Source organism: Pelodiscus sinensis, chromosome 27 (genome assembly GCF_052426305.1).
Source record: "Pelodiscus sinensis isolate ZL-2025 chromosome 27, ASM5242630v1, whole genome shotgun sequence".
Classification (NCBI taxonomy): domain Eukaryota; kingdom Metazoa; phylum Chordata; order Testudines; family Trionychidae; genus Pelodiscus; species Pelodiscus sinensis.
Genome location: NC_143078.1, coordinates 14,483,625 through 14,510,003, shown reverse-complemented (window position 1 = coordinate 14,510,003; position 26,379 = coordinate 14,483,625). Strand labels below are relative to the sequence as shown.

The 26,379-nt window shown below is 57.0% G+C and overlaps 1 protein-coding gene across 9 annotated transcripts in view; it reads left to right on the top strand.

Annotated features, from left to right (window-relative positions):
- The window catches only part of NAV1 (neuron navigator 1), a 227,319-nt gene that overhangs the window by 101,617 nt on the left and 99,323 nt on the right, over positions 1-26,379 (top strand). For 6 of the 9 annotated variants that reach the window (XM_075910183.2, XM_075910185.2, XM_075910182.2 and 3 more), the window contains one exon: positions 21,380-21,442. The exons of the other annotated variants lie outside the window; for them this stretch is intronic. In XM_075910183.2, the coding sequence (XP_075766298.2) occupies positions 21,380-21,442 (63 nt within the window). The remainder of the gene's footprint in view (positions 1-21,379; positions 21,443-26,379) is intronic. 9 annotated transcript variants of the gene reach the window in all.

The window sequence follows — 26,379 nt, the reverse complement described above, 5'->3', positions numbered from 1 at the left end:
CCGGGGCGGGGGCGCAGGTCCTGACGGTGTTAACTGTGCAGTGGAAGCGGGGAAGGGATGTCCGGCAGCAGCCAGAGACCGCGAGGCGAGCGGGGGGTGTGGGTGGGTGGGTGGGTGTTGGGGGGGGGTACACAGGGCTGCACAAAGCTGTGCATATCAGGCTCTTGCTGACTTGGGGAAGAGATCGGTATGAGATGTCAGGCAGCAGCCAGAGACCACAAGGCAGGCGTGTGTGTGTGTGTGTGTGTGTGTGTGTGTAATACCCTGCATCTGTGTCAGGCTGCGGGGGGAGGGGGCGGCTGGAATGTGACACTCGCAAGGAAAATAGATGACAGATTGTGTGTCGCATCCCAGCAAGAGGCAACTGCAAATGAACCAACTTTGGGCTCCACAGCTGCGAGGGCGGCAGCTGGGGGTCCCCTCCCTGGGAAAGAGCAGATCTTGGGGGGGGGGCGGAGGGGGTGTGTCCTCAGGCGGAAAGGAGGCGCCGAATCTGGGCTGCCTCGGTGGCGCTGGTGCAGTAAATGCAGCGATGCGCTGAGGGGTCGCATGCCGGGGACCACTGGCTCTGCGGAACGGCTGTTTCATGGGAGGGGCTGGGGGGGTGCCTGGTGGGCGTGCAGAGATCCGTGGGGGACGGGTCCGTTCCAGTCCCCGTCCAGGCCCTTGCTTGTGGCACAGCTGCAGTGTGAGTGTGAGTCGTGGGGGGCTGCTGGGCCTGCAGAGCCATTTGATGAGGGCTTAGCTCTGCCCAGCCCCTCGGTTTCCAGCCCTGTCCCTCCCCCACGTGGCCCTGCGTCTGGCAGCCGTGCTGCAGCGTGGGTCTGCTGCAGGGTTCAGCCCCGAGCTGATGTCCTGGACGCTGCTTGTATCCACCCCCGAAGGGGCGCTTCGGGGAGGGGTGTGATCTGGGGTGGGGAATAAGTCGCAGCAGTGGCTGGTGTGCTCTGAGCACAGAAGGGCCCGTGTCCATGCATCTGCCCCCTCCTCCCCATGATTCCATGCAGACGGGAGCCAGCTGATATTGGGCTGGGGCTGGGGGTGCTGCCAGGAAGGACCCTTTGGAGAGTTTGGGGGGGGGGCACTGGGCATTTGCTGCTGGAGAGCGGGACTGGCAGCGGTTGGGGACGACAGGGAGGTGAGCTGCACCGCCTTGGTCTGTTACACTGCGCTCCTGTGTGCCCATCTCTCACCAGTGACCACACCCTGTGGTTTGATTGACAGCCCCCCCCATGCGCAGGGGGTGAAACTGGCCATGCTCGGGGCGGGTGGCGAGGCAGGGGCGTCTGCAGAGCGGGACAGGCGTGCTTTGGCAGAGCTGTGGAGGGGAGCCCGGGGCTGGATAGCACGCGAGGCCGCTGTAGATTCGCTACGAGATGCCTGGCCAAACCGGGGGAGGCCGGGGACGGAGGGAGGAGGTTTTGCACTTCAGGAGCACAATGAGTCTGCAAAGCTGCACCAGGGAAAGTTGCACGGCGTCTGGCTGCTCGTTTCCCCGCTCTGCCGAGCAGCCAAGCCCTGGCGTTCCCGGGCGGCCCGTATTCTCGCAGGCTTCACAAAGGGGGAAATCTCGGCGTGGGCTGGGGGGTCACAGCGTGGGCTGAAGGGGTTGGAGGCTCCGTCGCTGGCTTGGTTTTCCAGGCAAAACACAGAAGATCCCATTTCCGTGCAGCCCTGGAAAGATTCCCCCGTCCCCCTCTTGGCGGAGAACCCTCGGCCTCCCCGTGCAAGAGGGGAGTGTAAATCCTGCCGCTGGAAGCCTCGTCAGACACATGGGCCTAGGCCCAAATGAAAGGAAAAGGCAGCCCCGAAACCCGATCCCCTCGCCCCCTCCCTGGGAGCCCTCTGTCCCACTCAGCTGGGCCGCAGATGCGCTGCCGGCACCACGCCCCAGATCCCAGGCACCTTGCAAAAGGCAGGATTGGAGGCTGGCTCTGGAAGAAATATCCTGTGTTTAGTTTCCTGGCCCGTTTGCAGGGGGAAGAGGGTCCGGGCATGGGAACGCTACCATTGCGCCTGGGGGCAGGGAGGGAAGGTCACAGGGTACTGACCAGTGATGCCCTGGAGAAAAGTGTGGGCCAGAACCACAGCAGCTGGAATTCATTGGAGCTCCATTGGCTTCAGGACTCCCCCCCCCCCCCCGACCCCCTCCCATTCCACGGAGGCCCCGGGATTTATGCCTTTTACCATGATCAGCCTGTCTGCCCATGGATTTCCTTGCAGCCCAGTGTATCCGTCTCCAGACCCCCGTGTCTACCAGATCCCAAAGACTTTACAGCTGTTAAAGAATTAACCCTCTCCTCTCCCGCCCCCCCGGGAGACAAGCAAGGGTCCCCATTGGGCAGAAGGGGAAACAGGCACAGACATTTTTGTCCAAAGCCGTGCAGGGAGGCAGCAATGGCACTAGAACCCAGGAGTCCTAATGAACCGTCGTTTGCTCCAGCCTTCCCAAAGCCAGTAAGAAAACGCAGCGGTCTAGTCTCTTGCGCTAACCACTAGACCTCTCTCTCTTCAGGCCCATAGCAGCCTCTGCTGTTGGCAGTCAGTGGTCTCATTAATCCAGAGGTGTTGGAGTGCAGAGCACATTTGGCAAGTGGCAGTCCAGGTGTTGGATGTGCCAGATCAGCAGACCCACTTAGAACGTGAGTGGAGAAGGCTGTAATTCGGTTCTACCCTATTTTGGCCTTCCACATGGCGAGGCCGGAGTCCTCCTGGAACCACGCCACTGGCGCTTGGTCCCACAGATCCGGGAAGGGTCAGGAGGGCCTGTTGTTTTTTCCGCGTTGGTTCCCCCTTTGCCGTGCAGGGAAGGAAGCAGGGCTGGGTGGGAGCCAGGATCTTCCTCTAAAGGCAGATGCCTTTGGTCCTTAGCAAACAGCCCAACACTTCCCCCTCCCTGGCCTGGCCGTGAGTGCAGCAGGCTGGGAGAGGGGCCAGGCCAGGCTCACGGACCCTCTGATGCTGGATGTTCGGCTCTGGTTTCCCCAGATCCATCCCTGTGTCTGCGCCCCCAGCCGCATGGGCCTGGGGAGGAACATCTGCCGGGAGGTGGCCGGGCAAAGCAGCTGCGACTTCCCCTTCCTCTCGAGAGGCAGGTGGCCCCGTGGCTCAGGCATCCGGCTGGGACTCAGCCCAGGCGTCTATTCATAGAGCAAACAGCTCCCGGCGTGGCCTTGGGAGAGTCCCTGTTCCCCTCTCGGAGCCGGCTTGGTAAAACAGGGCCAGCGACACGCCCCTATGAAATGCCGCCGCACCCAGCTGTCTTGGGCATTGGGCCTCCAGCACCTCGCAGGACGGAACCGGTCTCTCCGTTTGCCAGGGAGAACCGAGTCGCAGAGCGTGCACTGCCAGCCGCCGCCAGCGGGTCTCTGAGCCCGGGGCAGCTGACTCCGGCACATGGACTCGCTCGCCGGGGCGGCAGGAGCCATGTAGTCATCCCTGCTCTGGCTGCGAGACCCAGCGAGGGCGTAGGCATCAGCATCTGAGCGGGAATGTCTACTGGGCTCTTTCGAGCACCGTAGCGCCAGCCAGAATAAATTAACCCGGGCTCTGAGGCTTGCTGCTGGCGGGTGGGGGAGGTTGCAGTGTGGGTCTAGCCCTAGAGAGATGACGGGTTACGTTTCAGGGGCATTCGGGCGTTGTCAGTGGCAGCTGGACACTTAGTGAGGTTTTGAAATCAGTGGGAGTTAGGCACATGTGAAAAATGCCCGTAGGCACCTAAACCCCTGTGAAAGCAGGGCCTGTGTCTGCATTGCACACAAGCCCTAGGCACTGCCCCCTGCCAGTCAGCCTGCCTCGGGACCCGGTCGGGACAATGCCGGGTGGGTTGCGGCCTGGGCCGGGCGGTTTGCTGTGTGGGTACCACTCAACTGCAGGCAGCACAGTGCCGGACGGGGGCATGTATTGTGTGTGTACAGATACAATGTCAAATAACACGTCACCGCTTTAAGTTAATTATAATGGGTATGCAGATATGCAAATGAATTCATTACTGTAACGAATCTGTGACTGCGTCAGTGCTGGTTCACCTGCAAGACCCAGGCCCAGCCATGGCAAACCCAGTGTAGATGCTCCGGCAAGGGCTTGGAAACAGCTAGCCCACACCAAGTCCAACTCCCCCAGCCGGTGCAGGGTACATGTACCCGGAGAGACTAGCTCAGGGTCAGGCAGGGATTCTGCACCCACAGGGGTCCGCAGGCTCGTGCCTTAACCACTGGGCTCTCCTTCCCCTCTGCCTGCCCCCCAGCCGTGTGCGTCTTTGGCGGCATGCGCCCCTCCAGGCACAGGGAGGCTGCCGGCGGCAGGAAGGGACACTGCGGCGGGTTGGTTTTCCGTGTTTCGCCACCAGACGGTCCCCAGCTTCCTCCCCGAAGGGGGAAGGGAGAGGCCAAGCCAGGGAGCTCCCAGCAGGATGGAGGCTCATGTTTCCAGCCGTGCTCGAAGGCTGCAGCTCAGGGGACTGCAGGGTCTGCTTGGATTCTCTCCCCGCCAGCTGGTGTGCTGGGGCACGGGCTGCTTCTCAGCCCGGCTGGGGAATGCCAAGGGTTCTCGTCCCAGCCGGCCCGGGGATCAGCGCTCCCTCATCCCGGCCCAGCTGCGGGGCTGACTCAGGGCTGCGGGTTCATGTAAACGTGCCCTTCTGTTGCCTATGCCTGCAGTCGGGCCCCTGCTGCAGCCTTGGGCCTTCAGGGGCCCCTGCGGGGCTGGCTTGTTCCCCGGCGCGTCGGGCAGCATTCACACCAGCAGGGTTAGCCCAGGGGGGCAGGGGGAAGTCCTTGGAAAGCAGAGCCCCTCCCGCCGGTCGGATCTCTCAATCCAGAGCAGTAACTTAAGGCATTAGAGCCGTCTGCCTCTTCCCTGCACCAGGCTACGGCAAAGGAGCAAAGGTGTTGGGGTCCAGGCTCATCGCGGGTCTGATGTCTGGGCCCGTTTCCTGTTTGGTAAATGAATCCCCCCCCCCCCCTCGGCCAGGTGCACTTGAGGGGAACCCTGAGTCCAAGCCTGGGGGGTGTCTGGCTCCTGGGTGTCCACAGGGCAGGAGCGCGTCTCCAGCAAGGACCATGGAACAGCTCTCTGGGCTCCCGTTAGGCCAGCTTTGTGCACCGATCCTGGGGGGTGCTGGGCACCCTCAAGTCCCAGAAAGTCATTAGGAAGCTGGGGACAGCAGAGTCCGACTCTGTTCTTCCGCCGGGGGTGCCTGGGAGGGCGCGGCAGCAGGAAACACCAGGGGCGGGGTCGCCCCAAGTCACTTCCCGCTTGGGTTCTCCAGAGCCCAGGCCAGATGGCGGGTGGCGTTTGCTGCAGGGCTGGGGAGAGGGCCAAGCAGGGCACATTGAAGGGGGCTGGGAGGGCCTCGTTGGAGTTGATGCTGGGCGGGGAGGGAAGGTGTGGCAGGGCAGGAGCGCTACAAACTCCCTGGTGAACAAGCAGTTAACCTGTGCTCCCCCTTCCAAGGTACAGACTCCAAGGGGAGGACTAGACGCTGGGAGTCAGGGCCTTTGGGGGGGGAGGGGAGCTCTGTACGAAGGGGTGGGGCTGGGTAAAAGCATAAGCACGGCCAGACTGGGTCAGAGCAAAGGTCCATCCAGCCCAGTGTCCTGTCTGCCCACAGTGGCCAGTGCCAGGTGCTCCAGAGGGAATGAACAGAACAGTCACGTGATCCCACCGCTGGCACCCATTTCCAGTCTCTGACAAACAGAGGCTGGGGACACCATTCCTACCCGTCCTGGCTAGTAGCCATTGATGGACCTAACCTCCATGAATCTCTCTAGCTCTTTTTTGAACCCTGTTAAAGTCCTGGCCTTCACAACATCCTCTGGCAAGGAGTTCCACAGGTTGACTGTGTGGTGCATGAAGAAAAACTTCCTTTCCTTTGTTTTAAACCTGCTACCTATTCATTTCATTTGGTGACCCCTAGTTCTTATGTTATGGGAACAATAACTTTTCCTTATTCACTTTCTCCACACCAGTCATGATTTAGAAATGCCTATCATATCCCCCCTTAGTCTCCTCCGTTCTAAACTGAAAAGTCCCAGTCTTTTTCATCTCTCTCCATATGGCAGCCGTTCCAAACCCCTAATCATTTTTGCTGCCCTTTTCTGAATCTTTTCCAATGCTAAAAAATCTTTTTTGAGACAAGATTACCACATCTGTACGCAGTGTTCAAGCTGTGGGTGTACCATGGATTTCTACAGAGGCAATATGATATTTTCTGTCTTATTTTCTATCCCTTATTAAATGATTTTTAATATTCTCTTTGCTTTTTTTATGCCGCTGCACACTGAGTGGATGTTTTCAGAGACCTAGCCACAATGACTCCAAGATCTCTCTTTTGAGTGGTAATAGCTAATTAGGTTCCCATCATTTTTACATATCGTTGGGATTATGTTTTCTAATGTGCATAACTTTGCATTTATCAACATGAACATTTATTTGCCATTTTGTTTCTCAATCACCTAGTTTTGTGAGATCCCTTTTGAAGCTCTCCACAGGCTGCTTTGGTCTTAACTAGCTTGAGCAGCTTAGTATCAGCTGTACATTTTGCCACCTCGCTGTTTACCCGTTTCTCCAGCCCATTTATAAATAGATTGAACAGGGTTGGTCCCAGTATAGGCCCCTGCAGGATACCACTAGTTACCTCGCTATTCTGAAAACTGACCATTTATTCCTACCCTTTGTCTCCTGTCTTTTAACCAGTTATCAGTCCACGAAAGGACCTTCCCTCTGCTCCCATGACAACTTACTTTACTTAAGAGCCTTTGGTGAGGAACCTTTTCAAAGACTTTCTGGAAATCTAAGTATACTGTATCTACTGGATCCCTCTTGTCCACATGTTTGTTGACCCCCTCAAAGAACCCTAGTAGATTAGTAAGGCATGACTTCCCTTTACAGAAACCATGTTGACTTTCCCCCAACAAATTATGTTCATCTATGTGTCTGACAATTTTATTCTTTACCATAGTTGCAACTAATTTGCCCGGTACTGACGTTAGACTTACCGGTCTGTAATTGCCAGGATCACCTCTAGAGCCCTTTTTAAATATTGGCATCACATTAGCCATCTTCCAGTCATTAGGTTCAGAAGCTGATTTAAAGGATCGGTTACAAACCACAGTTAATAGTTCTGCAATTTCCCATTGGCGTTCTTTCAGAGCGCTTGGGTGAATGCCATCTAGTCCCGGTGTCTTGTTACCGTTCCGTTTATCAGTTTGTTCCAAAACCTCCTGTAATGACACCTCAGTCTTGGACAATTGCTCAGATTTGTCACCTACAAGGAACGGTTTGGGAATCTCCCTTGCATCCTGAGCCATGAAGACCGATGCAAAGAATGGATTTAGTTTCTCTGCAATGACTTTATTGGCCTCGAGTGCTCCTTCGGCATCTCGATCTCCAGTGGTGGGGTGGGGCGAGGCAGTGTGACAGTGGGGCGGGGTGGAATGTGGTAGGGCGGGGTAACTCTGTGAGCCCTGCCCCCCCCCAGTAACAGGTTCTGATCTCTGGTTGCCCGCCTTGCTGACGGTGACTGTGCTCCCTTCTCCCGCCCGTCGGTGGCTTGGCGCTGTGTCAGAGCACTCCAGAGGCGTCCCAGCAGGGCGAAGAGCAGGTTCTTGTGGAGAAGCCCTTCCAGTGTTGTGGATCGCAGCGTGTGCCGTTCTCCGGCACCTGCAGCTGGGGGCGTGTGCGGGGGGGACAGAGCTCCCTCTTCCTCTCCAGAGCAGCATGGGCAGGAGACGTGCCTGTTCGTCTCCCCCACCCCCAGCAACGGGTGTTAGCGTGTGAGGAGACTCTCCTGCTTTGCGTTGCGCCTTGGCCTGTCTCTGGTGGCCGCCAGCGGGTCCCACGTGTGAAGTGGTGGATTTTTTTTTCTGCAAGACACCCCCTCCCCCCCAGCTCCCCTGCAATTCAGCAGGCGGGGATCGGCTCAGACCAGCTTTCAGTCACTGCCAAAGTGGTTGCCTCTGATCTGGTGGCTGCTTCATGAAAGCCTCTGCCCCCCCCTCCCCCGCCCCCATCCAGAGCCATGCACCCCCCTTGCCTGGCGATGCACAACCCACCAGCCCGGGTGCTCCCAGGTTCTGTGTTCCCCGCTGCCTGGGTTCTCCTGGCCGGCGTGTCCATGTGTCAGAAGGAAACGGAGGCCTTTGCAGCTGAGGGACGGCCGCACGCTGCCTCTTAGCATCGCGCTGCTGTGGGGTGTAGCCCACGTGACAGCGCCCAAGTCTTCGCACGGCTTGCACGCACAAAGCCCTCTCCCTCCACCAGGAGCAGCCTGCACAGGCCGGGAGAGAGAGATCCCCGCCCCACCAACCACATATGTTCTACAGAGACTATTTCCAACGGCAAAATTACACCCTCCCTGCCCTTTGGAGACAGAGGGTTTGCATCAAAGCTGGCCGGGAGCTGGGATTGCTAACTGCACTGCCAGCAGGCCCGGCGTGACGGGGCGGAGAGACCGTGCGGGCAGTGTGGTGGGAGAACGCAGTTTAGAATGGCTTGGAGCTGCTTGTGCATGCGTGCGTTTGTGTGTGTGTGCAGAAGAGTGCACACGCTGTCGTTGCAGGTGGGTGTCCTCTGCGTAGGTGCAAGTGTGCACATCCTGTGTCCATACATGAAGCACTTGCCGGTGTACGTGGTCCCTGCGGGCGTGAGCGGGTGTGTAGGTGCATGGGGGAGCCACGCTCTGTTCTCACTGGTGCGTGTGCGCTCTGGGCCGGTGGGGTGGGAGTATGGACGGCGATTGGCCCACAAAGCTCAGCCCTTCTGGGAGTGGTGTGTGAAATCCCACCGTCCTAGGTTTGGCGATAATGCAGCTGGCTCTGGGCAGCGCCGCGTGAGCGTTCAGTGGCACCCCCCGGATGCAGGGCAGCGCCGTTGCGGCATGGGAGGGGCCGCAGGACACAAGGCGCCTCTGTCTCCCTGTCCTGCCTGCCAGGCCTGCGCTTTGCCCACCAGGGGCGTTCCCTGCCTCGGGGGGCGGGCTGGGAGCTGGAGAGATGGGGAGGGAAGGAGCCGCCAGCGGCATTCCCCCGTGGGCAGCGCCTCAGGTCCTTCGCGGCGTGACTGGAACACCCCTCCCCTGGCGCAGAGGAGGGGGCGCGTGAGGAGTCCCCCCGAGAGGCGGCTGCGCGTGCCGGGGAGGTGGGGCTGCCTAGCGTGGCTGCGTGTGCTCTCCTGGCCTGCTCGCCTGGCAGCGGACAGCCCCCCCTCCCGTTGGGGGTGGCTGCTCTGCAGCCACGGGGCTGCAGCGCCCGCTGGACGAGGCACTAACCCGGCCCCCTGCGTGCGGGGAGGCTGAGTGGCTCTGCCCCGTGAGGCCGCCCCATCGGGCTCACGGTGCCACGCTGCTCCTGACACGCCACTTGCCGCGGCGCTCACGCAAAACGCCGGCTCGGGAGGTCGATTTACCCCATGCCGCCTGTCGAATCTGCAGTAAAGCCCCTGAAACTGAGACGTGGGCCCGAAGAGCAAGGAAGGGTCCTTCCCCCCACCCCGCCCCTGAATCCAGGCCTCCCCCTGTCTGTCAGAGGCTCCTTTCTTGAAATACCGCGTCTCCAAACGAGACGCCTCCCACGATTCTAGGTCTAGGAGCAGAAAGCAGCCGCCCCTGAGCACAGGACAGGTGTGGTGCGGGAGGAGGCGCTGCCGCACCCACCCCCGCATCACCGATCCCGTTCGTTGGGAAATGTCCTTGGAGAAACTTTTCCTGGGGGTGGGAGGCGAGGATGAAAATCAACCATTTTCTTCAATGGTTTTTGGTGAAAACGTCTGTTCTCCCCCCCCAAAAAAACCCTCACCATTTTGGGGACAAAAATAAGTGTCTTGGTCCCCTAGAACTGGGAACATCTTGCGTCTGTCTGAAAAGTTTTGCTGCATCTCCACCATTCCAACGGAAATTTCCATTTGGACTAAAACCCACTTTTTGTCCCAAGAAACTTTTGACAAATTTGGCCCAGCCGCTTGCCCCAGCATGAGCCCCCTACAAGCAGCCAGGGGCAGGGAAACCAGTGCGAAGACAACTCCAAAACTGGGCTGTTTGCTCTGGAAACGGAAGCCCAGCGCTGGGAGCCCCGAGCATCGCTCAGCGGCCGTGTTGCCCTCAGCAACTCGGAGAGCCTGCGAGATGCGCCCTTTGCAGCCTGTCTTCTGCAAGCGCTGCCAGTCCGGGGCATGCCCGGAGAGCCATGCCAGTGCGGCCCGGGGCTCTGCCCAGCGCTCACTTTATGACCTCGCCATATGCACGGCGCTTTCCCTTTGCGGCTGAGCCCTGCCGTGCTTGGAGGCTGGTGCTTTGCTTCCAGCATGAGTCCCCTTTCCCTTCGTGGCCTCGGTTGGTTTCCAGCCCCCCACCCCGTCACATCCAGTTGAGTTACCGCGTCCTCAATTTCCCCGTCAGCTTCACGCTCCGTGGTGCAGGGAGGTTGCACCCCTCTGGGCCTCCTTCGGGCCTGATCTCATTAAATCTCCCGGGGAAGCGCTCAGCCGGCACTTGTCCCCGCGCTCCCCGGGGCATTCGTTCCAGGTCAGTGTGGAGCTGGAGAAAACGTCCTTTCAGGTGCTGCCAGCCCTGGGTGACGAGCCGTCACCAGGGACAAGCACTGGAGCCCGAGCTGCTAGGGGTTGCCCTCCCCGAGGGGCGGTCCAAGGCAAGAGCTGGTCCTGGCCCGGGTTCCGCTCCTGGGGCCTGCGTGCGAGCAGTGAGTTTGTGCCGTGCGAGGGCGGCCGGAGCGTGCGCTGTGGAGCCTGCCTGTGGGACAAGTGTGGAGCCTGTTTTGTCAGAGGCAGACCCTGTCTCAGCTTGAGTGGTCAGGCCTGAGCCTTAGGGCAGGGGTGCTGGGTTGTGCCCCACAATGCCGTGTGTGCGTGGCACCACAGTGCTGTGCGTGTGAGCGAGCAATACTGCAAAACCATGTGCACGCAAGCTGTACCACAGTGTCATGTGTGTGTCTGAGACGTATTGCAGTGCCGTGTGCGTGTGTGAGAGTGGGACTGCAATGTGCTGTGTGTGTGAGAGAGGTACCACGATGTGCTGTGTGTGTGTGTGTGTGTGAGTGTGAGAGAGAGAGCGGAACCGCGATGTGCCGTGTCTCTGAGCAGTACCACTGTGTATGTGTGAGGGTGGTACCGCGATGTGCTCTGTGTGTGTGTGTGTGTGTGTGTGTGTGTGTGTGAGTGTGAGAGAGAGAGCGGAACCGCGATGTGCCGTGTCTCTGAGCAGTACCACTGTGTATGTGTGAGGGTGGTACCGCGATGTGCTCTGTGTGTGTGTGTGTGTGTGTGTGTGTGTGTGTGAGTGTGAGAGAGAGAGCGGAACCGCGATGTGCCGTGTCTCTGAGCAGTACCACTGTGTATGTGTGAGGGTGGTACCACGATGCGCTGTGTGTTTGTGTGGGTGGTACCGCAATGTGCTGTGTGTGTGTGTGTGTGTGTGTGTGTCTGTGTGTGAGCAGTACCACTGTGTGTGTGTCTGTGTGTGTGTCTGTGTGTGAGCAGTACCACTGTGTGTGTGTGTGTGTGTGTGTGTGTCTGTGTGTGAGCAGTACCACTGTGTGTGTGTGTGTGTGTGTGTGTGTGTCTGTGTGTGAGCAGTACCACTGTGTGTGTGTGTGTGTGCGTGTGCGTGTGTGTGCGTGTGCGTGCGGTACCTCAGTGCCGTGTGAGAGCAGACGGCGTGCTTAGCCGTGACGATGAAGAGGCAAGGTGGCGGTTTAGGCCCTCTCCTGCCAGGCCCCAGTCACAAGCCGGCCGCCTTCCAGCAGGCCCCAGGGTCACCCCAGAGGGCGGCGCATATTCAGGAGGGCAGTTGGCCCCCGGCTGTGCAGAGCCTGCCTGGGGGCAGCTGGGGCTCTAGTCTGCAGCACCTGGGGGAGCCAGTCCCTTCCTTTTGCAGCCCAGGGCTCCCCCCTCCCCTCCTCCCCAACATGACAGCCCCACCCCCTCCTCTCGTGCTCTGCAAAGTGCTTCCCTGGGGAGGGGTGGCTGCACGGAGTGGGGGGGGGGGTGATCTCTCCTTGCTGCCCAGCATGAAGGTAGCGCATCCGGGGCCGAGCAGGCCTGGCGCGGCAGCAGCACGCTGCGGCAGGAGGGCAGCTCTGCTGCTGGCGGGGGCAGGGGCGAGCAGGGAACGGAGCCCGGGGCCAGGGGCAGGCAGGGGCGCACCCCCCACGCTGCATTGCAGCTTGGAGCTGGGGGGCAGGGGATGCTGCATTGCAGCACTGCGGGGAGAGGCCGGGGAACACGGCTCTGTCTGCAGCAAGGCAGGAGCGACCAGGCAGAGCAGCGTGGCTCAGACCTTGCCCTTAACTCTGCCGCTTTCAACCTGCTCCTTCCCCTCCACGCGGCTGCCCTCCCCCGCCCCCCGCGACGGAGCCGGAAACGGGGCTTTGCCGCGCCCCCCAGGGCTAAGCCTCCTCTCCCACTGCACAGAAGTGTGAGCCTGGCTCCTGGGCACACGGGCGCTCGCTCGCTCGCTCGCTCATTGCACTGCTCCCAGCGTCGTCGGGGGCGGCTGTTTTGCCCCGGTGGCTGAGCGGACAGCCCAGCAACTGTCAGTGCCCGGAGGGGAAGGGCTGGAGAGCCGCAGCCAGCCCCCTGGGGTCACTAGTGGTGTATACGCCCTGTTTCCACCTGGTGTAATTGTGTCTACAGCACTTCTGTGCCCCTTGCCGGCCTTGCACCTGGGAGCTCGGCTTGATGGGAGTTAGGGCTGAGGAAGGTCTCGCTGGCACCCACTGCGGCGTTAGGTGCCTACACCGCTTTGGAAATCCGGGCCCAGGTGTCTTGCCCAAGGTCACACAGGGAATCTGTGGCAGAGCCAAGAGTTGAACCTTGGTCTCGAGCCAGTGCTCTGCCCGCTGTACCGTGCTCCCTCGCTGTCATTTCCCACGTGCTGCACGGATTGTGTGGTAGTGGCTGCTCTAGAGAGGAAGCGATCGATTGTTCTCCCTGCCCTCCGCAGGTAGGGCAAGAAATAACGGCCTTCATCGGGAGCAACAGAGATTTAGAATCCTAGAACTGGAAGGGACCTCGAGAGGCAGCAAGTCCAGTCCCCGGCCCTCCCGGCAGGACCCAGCCCTGACAGGTGTCTGTCCAACCTGCTCTTCAATGTCTCCAGGTATGGAGATTCCACAACCTCCCTAGGCAATTTATTCCGGTCTGAGTTAGGAAGTTTTTCCTGATGTCCAACCTAAGCCTCCCTCGCTGCACTTTAAGCCCGTTGCTTCTTGTTCTATCCCCAGGGGCCAAGGAGAACAATTTTTCTCCTTCCTCCTTGTAACACCCTTGTAGGTATTTGAATGCTGCTATAATGATCCCTTTCAGTCTTCTTTCCAAACTAAACAAGCCCAGTTCCTTCAGTTTTCCCTCATAGCTCATGTTCTCTAGACCTTTCATCATTCTTGTTGCTCTTCTCTGGACCCTCTCCAGTTTCTCCACATCTTTCTTGAAATGTGGTGCCCAGAACTGGACACAATACTCCAACAGAGGCCTGATCAGCGCAGAGTAGAGCGGAAGAATGACTCCTTGGGTCTTGCTCACCACACTCCTGTTCATGCAGCCCAGAATCGTGTTTGCTTTTTGTACAACAGTGTCACACTTTTGACTCCTATTTAGCTTGGATACAAGGGCAATGCCAGGAACCCATAAGAGAGAACCGAATTCACAACAGGACTTTTTAAGCTCAAGTTATGCATCTGTTGTTTTTGTGCCACTGAGAACTGAACTTCCGAAACCGCCACATTGGGGGTAACATGCCCTACAGAGTGTGATTTCTAGAGAGTGCGAATCACAGTTCCCAGTAAGCTGGGTCCTGATGCAGCCACTCAGTTGAGAGCCAAATGCTGCCCATCTGATTAGCAGAGCACTTATTAGCAGAGCACCCACCGAGACATGTGCTTCTACTGGTGGTGCACATGCCTCGGTGCACATAAAATTATTCCACATGTGGATGTAAAAGGTTAGAGGAATGATGCCAAGGTGCTGCATGTTAATTGATCTGAGACGATCTTGGTGGTGCTCACTAAAGGTTCCTTAATGTGCTTTAATGGAGCAAACCGCATTACATTACAGCGCACCAGCAAGGTCTGCCCAGATCAACTAGTGCGCACCATGTGAGTGCGCTCTAGAATTCACCCCACATCTCACACCGTGTCGACAGGCCCTAGACGCATTTGTCACTAGAGATGAGGTCTTGAGCGGAGCACTCCGGCCGTCGGGGACGTCTCCCCGGAGAGAGTAGCCCCCCAGGTAGGGGGCGTTCACAGACGGACGCAGATCGGGCTTCGGTTACAGATTTCACGGCTCTGGTGTTGTCTCTGTTGGGTGCACCAAAGGGGCACTTCCAAGCTTGAAGACGTTCGGGTTCGGGACTGAGCGAAGACCCCACATTGCGTCTCTGTCTCCTTTGCGGCGAGGACATGAGGTGGTCTTGCCCCGAAGTGTGACACAATCAGCAGTGAAGCAACACACGGTGCCGGGCGTGGCTGGGGTAGCCAGTCCGCTGTGTGCTACCGGCCATTGCGCTCTGGGGCAGCCCTGGACAAAGCCTCGGAAAGGCCTTTTCGAGGGGGATTTTCCTGAGTGCGGACCTACCTGTGCCCCTGCTGATTTGCATGGCGGTTGGCTTCAGAAGGAGCCATGGTTAGGCAGCGTCTGCGCTGAAAGTGACACGCCTGCGTCCATGGGAGGATTCATCTGCCGACCTAGCGCTGTCTTCGCTGGGGTTAGGTGCACTCCGCTCTGCGTCGCCGGGCGTGGGGGGGATCCTTCACCCTCTCACACAAGGTCACTCTGCAGCGAAGACCAGCCTCCTGCTAATGCTGAGCACTTCCCCAAATCCTGCCTCGAGGCTTTTTATCTGGGACTGAAATGCCCTGACGCGATCTGCTGAATCTCTTCTCTCGACGGCTTGAATTTCCTGACTCATGCAGTGGTTCTGAATCACACTTCCAGCCGTGATGCGGGCACGGCTCCGTGCCCGGCTATTTATAGACGTGGAGGCAGCCGTCGTACCTGCCGGCTGAGAATAGCTCTCTGAGTAGGCCGTTCTCACTATCCGCCGCCTCCGACTTGTGATCCTCGCGGTGTGCTCACACCTCTCCCGCCAGGGCACGGGGCATATTGTGCCCGCACGTGGAAGCCCGCTGCCATGTTTCTGCTGACCCATTTCCGGCTGCCGTGTTCACAAAGCAGGCGTGCGCTCACTGGACAGCTTTGGTCTGGCAAGAGTAATACCAATAGAAGCAAAGCCAGGTTTGGGTCTCTATCCAGGTGTGACTGCTACCACGTGGATTTGAACCCAGGACCTCAGAGCTTGTGTAAATGTCACCAGGTAGATTTGAACATGGGACCTCTAGAGTTTAATATAGGAGCTTCTATAGCTTGAGCTACAAAGCCAGCTGGTGTTTAGCTGGGGTTGTAGAATTCCCTTGTTCTTCTCTCTCGCTGCACGTGGTCTAAGTGCCCCTGCATGGGACAGTGAGCCACGCTAGCTGTGTGGGTTACACGCTCCCCCTAGCTGAGGAAACCCTTCCTGAGCTTCAGAGACCCAGTTGAGATCCTGGACAAGCCCCCACTTGTAGCTGTCACTGGGTGGATTTGAACCTGGAGCTTAGCGTCGGAGCCTCTACTGCTTGAGCTGAAAGTCAGTTGGTTTCATAGCTCAAGCTGTAGTGGCTCCTGTATTAAGCGCCCGAGGTCCCAGGTTCAACTCTGCCTCGTGGTGGTTACACAGGCTCCTGATTGGGGAGCGCTAGTCTGTGTTTTGAATGGAGAGAAATGCTCAGCTCGGATTGGTGGTTTGGACCAATAACATTGTGATGGGCACTCCTTCCAGGCCCGAGCCAGGTGCCAGGACCTGAGGGAAAGGATTTGCTGTGAGCCATGGTGCATCGGTGGCAGAGTGTCCCAACTCTCGGGGACACCGCCCTCTGGTAGATCTAGTAGGAGGAAGTGTGGGGGGAACCTGCAGGCCTGTGAAATCCACGTGGCTACCGTAGGGAGCAGCCAGGCACTGTCTGGGGATAGGTTGGGTTAGCTGAGCTGGCACCGTCTGCCTCGTCTTCCCAGGGTGGTCGTGGGAATGCTGTGGAACTCAGCCCGGGTCTCCCCGCCTCCCGATTTTGCAGCCCAGTGAGCAATGGGACGGGTCTGTGATTGACAGCAGGCCACTTGCCGGGTTTTTCCACTTCACGAATCAAGGTGAAGGAGTGCGCGGCGCAGACCCCGGCACAGCCAGCACCGAAACCCGCCCCTCAGCAGCCCCCTCGGGCGGGGAGTGTTGGGAGCTGTCGCGGTATTTCTAGTTCATTTCACCTCTGACTGGCTTTACGTCCCAGGCCTGGGCTGGGCGTGTGGGAAGATGGAGAGCAGCTAACTCGTGTGGACACCCACGGCTTGGAGACGCCTGCAGCTTCTCCCTGTTGGCTACAAAAGCAGGCAGGGATGTTCTCCACGGACCAGAGGCCCCCGCCTGGGTCGTTCCAGAGCCGAGAGGAGAGCGCAGTGCCTGTCTGACCTCACAGCGAAGTCCGTCCCTCTTCTCCAGTCAGGCCTGGGCACTGCCGGGGAAAGGAGCTTTTGCCCTTGAAAGGGGAGGGTTGCATCTTGCCTTTGGCAAAGCAGACGGCTGTGCAAGCAGGGTACAGCCAGGAGGCAGTTCCACCCCACTGCAGGTCCAAAGGAGCAGGGACTCACTCTAATTCTGCCCAGCCTCGGTGGCGGTAGCGATAGGGGAAGTCTGAAAAAGAGGGACGAGCAGGGAAAATGCCCCGTGCGCTGCGTCTGGATCAGCTGTTCCGGGGCCGTTGCTGGTTGGTGCATGGTTGCTCATGGTTGGTGCATCTGTCCACCCTTCTCGGGGCACGGCACCGCGGAGGGTCTCTTGAGACCCGTGGAAGGGTTTTTCCTTCGCTCAGCGTGGGTAGGTGGACATGGGGCACAGTGAGCAAGGACCGCTCCCACGGAAGGTCGAACCTGCCCCGACCTTTTGCCAAGAGGGCTTTCTACTCTCCGACAACTGCTCTGCCCTCTGGACGGCTCGCCTGTCCCATTCCTTGCGGTTGTGCCAGGGCTGGCGGGGGAGAACAGCCTGGCAGCTCCGTTAAAAGAGCGGCTGATAAATGACAGTGAGCAGGAGACAGTCGCTAACCCCGAAGCCTCGCGGGGAGAGAGCTTGAGGATCAATAGCACCCCTTGCAAAGCAGAGGCAAAAAGCCAGGAGCCCAGGAAATACCCAGCCCCCAGCTCCGTTCCCCCCCTTCCGCCAAAGAAAGAAAAAAATGGTGACCTGGAAACTGTCTGACGCCAGCTCCCGAAGTGAGATCCTAGCTGCACAGCCTGCCAGAGCCCCGCTGAGTGTCCCGGGGCAGGTGATGGGTTGGGAAGGCCTGAGGATTGCAGTGGATGAGAAGCAGGAGATGAGTCAACAGGGCGCCCTTGTAGCCAAGAAGGCTAATGGCATCTTAGGGTGCATTAGGAGGAGCATTGCCAGCAGATCCAGAGAAATGATTATTCCCTTTATTCAGCTCTGGTGAGGCCACATCTGGAGTATTGTGTCCAGTTCTGGGCCTCCCCCTTACAAAAAGGATGTGGGCGCATTGGAGAGGGTCCAGCGGAGGGCAACCAAAATGATTCCGGGGCTGGAGCGCTCATGTTTTTATATTTCTCTGCCCTTTGCAGCCTTTCTTACCAACCCCGGCTTCCCCGCCTGTTCTAGAAGTCGTCACCCACTAACACGCTCCCCCGAGCAAGCTAACAGAAACACTCCCACATACTGACCTAGTTCTCTAACCTGGCAGACTGAAATAGCCACCCTGTCGGGCTGCACACCCCAAAGAGATCTTCTTTTGTTATCCCACCACTACACCGCGCCGCCTTCCCCGACCTAGAAGCCCTGGCCTCCAATATTCAGTGTATCTGCTTACTAGTTGTGCACTGCACTGGCAAAGCATGTGTCTACCTCTCCTCGAGTAGCTGGCCCACACATAGGGTCATTTAGTTCAAGAAGACAAGAGCTGTGCGGTGGATCTAAGGGGCAGAGGTCCCACCTCAGAAAGGGAGGGGTCCTTGGGGTTACAGGTTACAGAATTGATCCAGTGTTTGAATTTGTGTATTTAATAACCCACTGAGCAAACGTCATTTAAAACAGGCTTTATACTTTAAAGTTGCTAGAATGTGTAGAACAAAATCCAGGGGTTCCGCGTTTTGGTTATTGGCCCCGCATTTCTGTCGCTGGTGTCTCTCGGCCGCAATAGCTGGTTTGATGGTCGAGTGACAAATACATCCTGTTGTCAAGTTCCACTTCTTTTTGGTCTCAGAGGCATCACTGTGTTCGTCTGTCGGCAACAACGAGGAATCCTACTGCACCTAAGAGTCTAATGGTTTGGAGCATGAGCTTTCATGGGTAAAATCCATGTCATCAGATGCATCGGCGTGGAAGTTACAGGTGTATGTCTGTTACCATTCCTGCTGTCTGATTATTCTTTGTCACAGAGACTGTTTGGCTTGGCCACTGTGCCTCGCAGGGGGCATTGCTGGCACATATCACAGTAGTGGATGTGTAGGTGACTGAGCCCCTGATGTGTTTAGGTCCTGTGACGGTGTTGCTCGTATAGATATGTGGACAGAGTTGGCACCGGGGTTTGTTCCTTGGGTCGGTTGCTCATTTAAAAATGGGTCCTGCTTTTTGCCAAATACTTGGTCAGTCACATGCTAACACCCCAACAAATAAGGGAACAAAAAAAGCGACGCTAAAGCACTTCAGATAGAGAGGGAAATAGGGTCCGTGTCTCAGTTTATACTGAGTTCAGACTGCACAGTTAAGCTAGTCATTATCCATGCTGTATGTTGGGTCCTATATGTCGCATGGCTTTGTTTCTGCTCCCCAGTTGGATGGTTGGCACTTTTTGAAGAAAATAGCAACGAGTAAACAATCAACTTTCTGTTTTGTGAATTTCCAGGGAAATAATTGGTGGTACTAAAGATGGTGAAACTCTTGGGAGTCCTGAAAATGTTCTTGCGTGGCCAAAGGCTATCTGAACACTCACAAATATTGGAAGCCTTTGGAGGGCTCGGATTCAAAACACAATCTGTAAATCAGCGTCCTGACATTTCTACTCACCAGCTGAGTGTGCGTGTCTTAAAATTATCTAGCAGATTTTCAAATCCTCTCCTTCGTTGATCTCCTGCAGCAGTGAGTTCCACAAATCAGTGACTACCGCAGTGCAGCACTTGCTTTTATTTATTCAAAATTTTCCAGTCATTAAATTCTGGGGCAATGCAAGGTTGATTTTTGCTTTTTTGTGAAGACTCCCTTTTGAATGGAATAAAGCTAATTCCACTTGATTCAGCTGCTCTGCAGCCTCCAAGACAGTTTACCAGCTTCCTTTTATACTGTGAGAGATTCACATTTTGCATCCTAAATCCACCACGTTCTGCAACTCAATAGCACAATTCAGCCCGTGGCTTTAGAAATCAGATGCCTGCATTTTTGGAAGCACGCTGCAAAGGCAAAGCTAGGAGCTGCATCCGGAGCCAGAATTTGTATATTTGGGGGCTGGGAGTTTGAAGGAGCGGACAAAAGAAAGAAAAAAGGGATAGTGGGTCTGAGATGACGTTTCCAGGGAGATAATAACGATCTTGCATCTATACCTTTCATCCCATTCCAGCATTTTCAGACCTACTCTGAAATTGCTGTATAGACTACACAGGCACCGCTGCGTCCGCCACTGAAATGCAGCCACTTCTGGGTAAGAATCCAGCAGCTCTTCCCAGTGAAGAACCATATTAACAGCTCCAGGCAGGAGCACATGCCTTCTGCCATTTGAAAGGCAGGGGAATTTTAAACAGGCAGAACTGAATCACCCACATTGCTATGTTGCCTGGACACCAACCTCCACATCTACAGCCCCTGCACACCGCACCTTGGTCACTACGGGCTGTTTAATGCCCACAGGTAGCAGCACCTCCAGTTTGTCTCCATCAAAAGGCAGCACGTTGAGCGCACTGCCGGGCCGCTGGGCATGGAATCGGTGGGGATTCGCCCTTTCAAGGCTAGCAGGCCTTGTCCCCTTGTGATCTGACCCGCTGCAAAGCAGGGGTCTGAGAACTTCCTCCGAGCCATTCCTGCCTGGACTAGCGCCGATCCTTCAGGCTGTTGTCCAGGCTTCAAAGCTGCCTCTGGTTGAGAGAGAACCCACTGCACTGCTTGGTCCTTTGCTCTTCTGGTTAAGTTACCGTCACCGTTAGAAGTGGGCACCCCATGGCCCATCCGAGTGGGTCTAGATTCAACTTCTAGCCATTGGATCTCGTTAGACCTTTGTCTGCTAGATTGAAGAGCCCCTTCTAGAATGCTTGTAGGGCCCTGCCAGCCACAATCAAGTCTCCTACTAACCTGCCTTTAGTTAGCACAAGTTCTTCTAGAGGTTGAATCGCTAAAATCCTTCTCTTCATTCCTTCCTCGTTCCTTTGCCCCAGCCACTAGGTCAAATGCCAGCATAACACATGGGTTATGCACACGTACACACAGGCACTCACACACATGCACACGCACTCACACTCACGCCACACGTACACACAGGCACGTGCACACACTCACACCTATGCACACGTACACACAGGCACTCGCACGCTAGCTTTTACAAGCTTCCCAATAAAGTCCCAAGTCCTGGCAACGCAGCTGCACCGTGCTCTGTAACAAGGCCAATAAAGTTGCTATTTTGTGCTACAACTGGCAGCAGCAACCATAGCTGGTGGCCGGTGCCCGCCGTTTGCCCCTTGGCGAGGGGTCAGCCTGCTTACGCCCCACCTTTTGGGGTTGTGACAGTACCTCCCCCGAGTGGACGGGAGCAAGGCAGATTGTGAGCATGTGACGGAAATCTGGTCTCATCCGCAATGTGACTGTAGCACAACCCTGTTGTTTCCAACAAAATCTTTTTCTGGCGGCAACTGTTTGGGGTTGAAAAGTTTCTCCTGGCTCTAGTGACTTAAGCTGCAGTTGAATGAGAACAGAGAGAAGATGCGTAGATCATCTCTCTTGATGGAGACCGAAAGGAGCGAGAACATATCCATGTCCGGCATCGGTCCGTCTCTCTGCTTGGGTGGGGAGAGAAATCTGTCGTTGTGCCTGTCAGAGGCACTGAAACTGGCTGTCACTCGTGTGTAAATCCAGACTAGCTATTGACATAGCAGAGTCACTCTGGATTTGCACTGGAGTAACACAAAGCAGAATGGGTCCCTTGGACAAGGGTCTCTCTGATGGGTTAGTCCTAGATTATACCGATCCTTGTGATAACCGGGTGTGTGTGCACAATGATGTTGCTTTGGCGCAGTGTGTAGACAGACCGTTGGCACGCGTGTGTGTGAAATGAGCGTTGTGTTCCCACAGACACTGCTCTGCAGCGAGGAGGAAAGCAATACCTAGAAGGAGAGGGAACTAGGAAGGAAGGAGGTAAGCGAATTGCTACGTCTAATTAGGGCCAGCGCATTCGAGTGTTAGCGGTGGGGTGAGGCTGCCAAGCTCCCATTGATCGTGAGCGGCTCGCCCTGTTTGGTTAGCAGAATTTATGGCTGACATTACAAGCAGGGCCCGTGCTTTGTAATAGCAATTCACAGCGTGCCTGGAGGCAGCCAAATCCAGGCTGGGAAGCCTGGCCCAACAGCTGGGAGAGAGCCTCAAAGTACTTCGGCTACCTTCTCCCAGCTGCTCCCGTGGGGGTTCTCCCCTCAGCGGTCACAAGCCGCAAGCCTGGCACGACGGGGGGATGTTTTCACGTGCCCGTGAGGTGCGATTTTCACTGGGAGCTGGCAGTGGGATTCCCAGCTGGCGCTGATGGCGGAGATGGCTCCTAAATTGAAGCCAGGATCCAGTAGCCTTCGTGAATGGCTTTGGGGCAGTTCTGAGCTGGCGCCAGGGTTGTGGCTAGCCCCCTTCGCATAGGGTATGTCTACACTGCGGCTACACGCGGCACGGAGTAGGTAGTTTGAATTAGGCTCTCTAATTCGAACTACTTACTCTGTGCCGCACGTAGCCGCGGGCACGGAGTCCGCACTAAGGGGGATTTAAAAATGGCAGCGCACGGCAAGATGCAAATGAAGCCCAGGATATTTAAATCCTGGGCTTCATTTGCAACTTCGGATGCTTACATTAGCCACCCGTGTTCGAACTAGGGTGGTAGTGTAGACGTACCCATACAGATCCAAAGCCCGGATCTCCCCGCAATTGGGAGATGGCTATGTTCAGGTTCCGTTTTGGGCCTGACCATTGTGCTTAAAGTCGAAGCTCAAAGCTGAGCCGCACCGTGGGGCGGATGGACCTCGTGCATCAGCTCCTAGAGGGAGGGACTCCGTTAGTCACCAGGATGTAGGCGTTTCCAGTGGCCCATACAGTCCACGGTCCTGTTTCTGACAGGGACTAGCTGTAACTGCTTTGACGCATCTATTAAGTAGCCATAAGGAAAGCTGTGAAGTCTAGTGGCTCATCTTGCAAGCAGGAGACATGGGTTCAGTTCCTTCCTCCGACCTGCTTAGGCAAGTCACTACTCAGCTCTGTGCCTCAGTTTCCCTTCTCAGTCCTTCGTTGTGGGCTGTAAGCTCTTTAGGGGAGCAACGGTTTCTCACTGTGTTGGAATGGTGCGCATCACAATGAGGGTCTCTAGGTGCAACTGAAATACAAAGTCCTGAATAAGCATGGACAAGCCAGGAAATTTCATGTCCGGGAGGAAAGCTTTTTGCTCCCACCCAGCACTCAGAGGTTGGCTTGTGCTCTGAAGCTGGAGGGTTTAGCTCAGGTCACATAATTATTCATGTAAGCTTCTCCTCCTGCAAAGTTTGTGGCACGAGTGATGCCTAGTAGCAGTGAGTTCCGCAGACCAATTTTGTTCTGTGTAAAAAAAAAAAAAAAAAAAAAAATCATCCCTTTAAATTTGTTCTAAATGCATTGCTTTAATATCTCTTCAGGCACAGCGATTTCCCAGCAGACCTATTTATGTTTGACACCAAAGCTGAGCAAATAATTTATAGTGAGTAATTTCTACAATGACCTCAGAATTTTCTCTTGCTGAATTGCTTGTTAGCAGTTTGCAGGATTCATGGATAAATTCAGTACGTGAAGGAGTGTGCTTGTGAGTGGCTGACTGTGACTATTTTAGATTCAGAATTGAGGCCGTGTTGGCTGGTTCTTACTGGCCTCATAGGTCATGGGGGTTTTTTCGGTTCCCTGTTTGAATGAATCAGGCAATTGATTGGTTCAGAAATTGCTTGGCTTGAAATTTCCCAGGTCTCCACACAAACTTTCCTGCCCCTTTTCTACGGGCAAGTGAATCTGGACAGACAAGCCGCTTGCTTGTTGGAGCAGATGTTCCAAGGGAGGTGTGTCACTCGGCCAGGTTTTGACACACTTAAGCGGCTCTTCCCGTCCCAGGGGGTCAGTGCAGCCTTTTCTGCTGAGCTAGAAGGTGGCGTTTTGCCATTAGGTGACGTTTTGAGGGGGGCGACTGCCCTGTTTAACGTCCGGATGCCTGGGCAATCTGACATTACCTCCCCCCGCTGACATGGCCGGGGGGCTACCGAGCCACGGAGCTGTCACTGCACGTCAGCGTTCCAAGGCTGCCGGCGCGTTTTCAGGACTGGCTGCGCAAGGATCTCGTGCAGGGCTGTTTGAGCGGCAGTGTTCCAGGCCGGGCCATCTATAACTGCCAATTGCTGTGCGCTGATTTCTCGAAAGGCTTCGCGGCCACAGGTACGTCAAGGCAGCAGTTATCTGTGCAGAGCAGGCGCACGGCCCCGGGAGCAGAAGTCATCTGCTTCGGCAGCAAAAGAGCCAGCGTGGACAAAGAGCCCTGCAATCAGAGCTGCTGGCGTCCATCCAAACCAGGCCCAGCAGTTGGAGAGGGAGTGCGGTGCACTGGTTAGAGCTGGCACGGCCTGAAACAGTGTGAATTTTGAAGTGGTTTGGTTGCCGACATTTTGAATCTTAATACGCCCTCCCCCCCCCAGAAAGTATTTTTCTCCCAGAAATGTATCCTGTTTATAGAGGCGCACGGCATTTTCGGAATTTTGACATTCTGACAAAGAATGTAGTTGAATTTCATGACCAAAAATGGGATGAAATTTAGGGGGAATTTTCAGGGGAATTAAAAATCCCGTTTTTGAACAGTTCTAGTTAGAATCCAGGCCTGAGTCGGGTTCTCACTCCAGGGCTGTCATTAATCGATCAGAGTACAGGGGCTGGTTGGCAGAACGCACGGAGCGACGGGCACCCGTCTCCCCGACCCCATTGCGAGGGCCTTTGACAGGAATAGCTCCGAGCCTTCCTGCGTTGGTGCAATGGCAGCTCCATGCTGCTGTAACCACGTGTCAAAACACGTCCCCACCGGCCTGCGGGAGCCAGGCAGTGCACTAACGAGCCTGATCTCAATTAATCCCGCGGCCCCGGGGTTAGCACAGCTGCAGGACGCTTCAGTTTTTGGAACTTGACAGTGTCCCCGTGGGGGGAAGGGTCCTACCACTGGCCGACCTGAGCATCCTTCCAGGAGAGAGACAGCCATAGATTTACCAGCTTGACAATTGCTTCTGTCCGCTCTGGAAAGCTGACACGGGGAGGGATTGCACAGGGACTCTCCAAGAAATGCCCAGAGCCGGCGTGCATGCGTCTGTGAGTCTCTCCTGAGCTGAAGGCCCTTGGGTGCGGGCACAGGCCCTGTGCTCTAGGACGTGCTGTCTTAGTGGCGGCGACATGAAACTGAGCTCTCCGAACCTGTGGTCTTGAAGATGCAGTTTGCCAAAGCAGCCTCTTAATCCTGGTGTCTGGCCCAGACCCAACCTGAGTGACTCTGTTCGGCCGCTTTCCATTTCCTCGGTTTCACCTTCCTGTCCTAAATTGTCGCTCGCGGCTGCTGCACGGCTGCCGCCCCACCTCCGAAGTGGCTGCATTTCAGCGGTGTTTGTAAATGCCCCGGGAGGAACGGCGTTCTGTGAATGGAAGCTCGCCCTGCTGTAGGACTGGGCAGGGGCCCGAGAGGGCATTTTGCAGCGTGGCTGGAAATGCGAAGGGCCCGCTGGCAGCTCTCCGAACGGACAGGCCTGCCCGAGTGCGTAGCAGAGTCCAGCTGGGGCCGTGGCAAATTGTGTTTGTGCCGCATTTCTCTGCACAAAGCTCTCGGTCACTAGGAGAGCCTGACAAAAGGCTCCTTGTTCGCGTCCTCCCGCGGGTGCCAGTCCCACAGTGAAAGCAAACGCGGATTGTGTGTCTCTCTGGAGGAGGATAAAGCTTCCCCAAGCAGGGTTGTGTCCTGCCCAGGAGCACATGTTTGGCACCGCGAACAGTCCCGTTCCTGCTCTGCAGCTTCCCCCCCTGCGGAATCAAAGGGGGGCCCGTAAGCGCCTCCGCTCTGCCTCTCGCGTGCAGGCTCGGACACGAGGCTGGCGGAGGAGTCGCCGGACACTCGTGAGGACGCACGGCCCGTCCCTGGGGGACAGCGGGGTTTGGAGAAGCGGGCAGGTCTCCCGGCCCGAGCAGACACGTCCTGGCTCTGCGTGCGAAGAAGTGCCGGGAGCCACAGGCGGTGGCTCCGGGGAGCCGCTCGACTCCGAGTCTACACCCGCCCGAGCCCCAGTGTCTGAGCTCGGCTGGGGTAAGCCCAAGCATGGCAGGTGCCCAGTGCCCGCATGGCTGCTCTTAGCAGGCTAGCTGGAGAACAGCTGGCGCGCCAGTCTCTGAGGCGGGGGGGGGGGCCCATTCCCAGCCGCAGTGTAGACGTATTCCCTCGGTCCCTGGGCATGGGCGGCCAGTGAAGGCCCGGCTGGGGAAGGCAAGCCCTAGCCCCGCCCCTTCCATCTGAGGCCCCGCCCCTAGAGCCAAGCCCCACCCACCCCAGCTGTTCCTTCCCAGCCACCTGGAGGGCTGGGGTTGTCATGCCGCAGCTCCAGGCCTTCCCGGTTGTGGTGGCGCGTTGGGGACCCCCCTGATCCTGCACCCCCGTAGCAGCCAGAACAGACTCCACCAGCCAGTAGAATGGAGAGGGGTTATTGCTTCTCCAGGGTACACACAGCACAGACGTCACGTGGCTACAGGAGTCAGGGACAAGCTGCCTCAGCCCCCTTGGGGTAGGGGCCACCGCCCCTCAACTCCCAGCACTCTGCTTAGTTTCTTCTCTTCGTGGTTTCCCTGCAAAACACTGCCCAGCTCCCAGGCCCTGCCCCCTGCCCACCTCCCTTCCTTTGTCTCTCCCCTGGGGAGAGCCTTGGTATCTGCTCAGGCTGGGACTAGGTGTCTGGGCCAACCCACACGTGGGGGAGTCAGCAGGAATCTCCCATCACAGCGCAGGGGGACCCCGGGGTACAGAGCAGACAGCCCCCCACTGCGGCACACCGGTGGCCGAGCAGGTC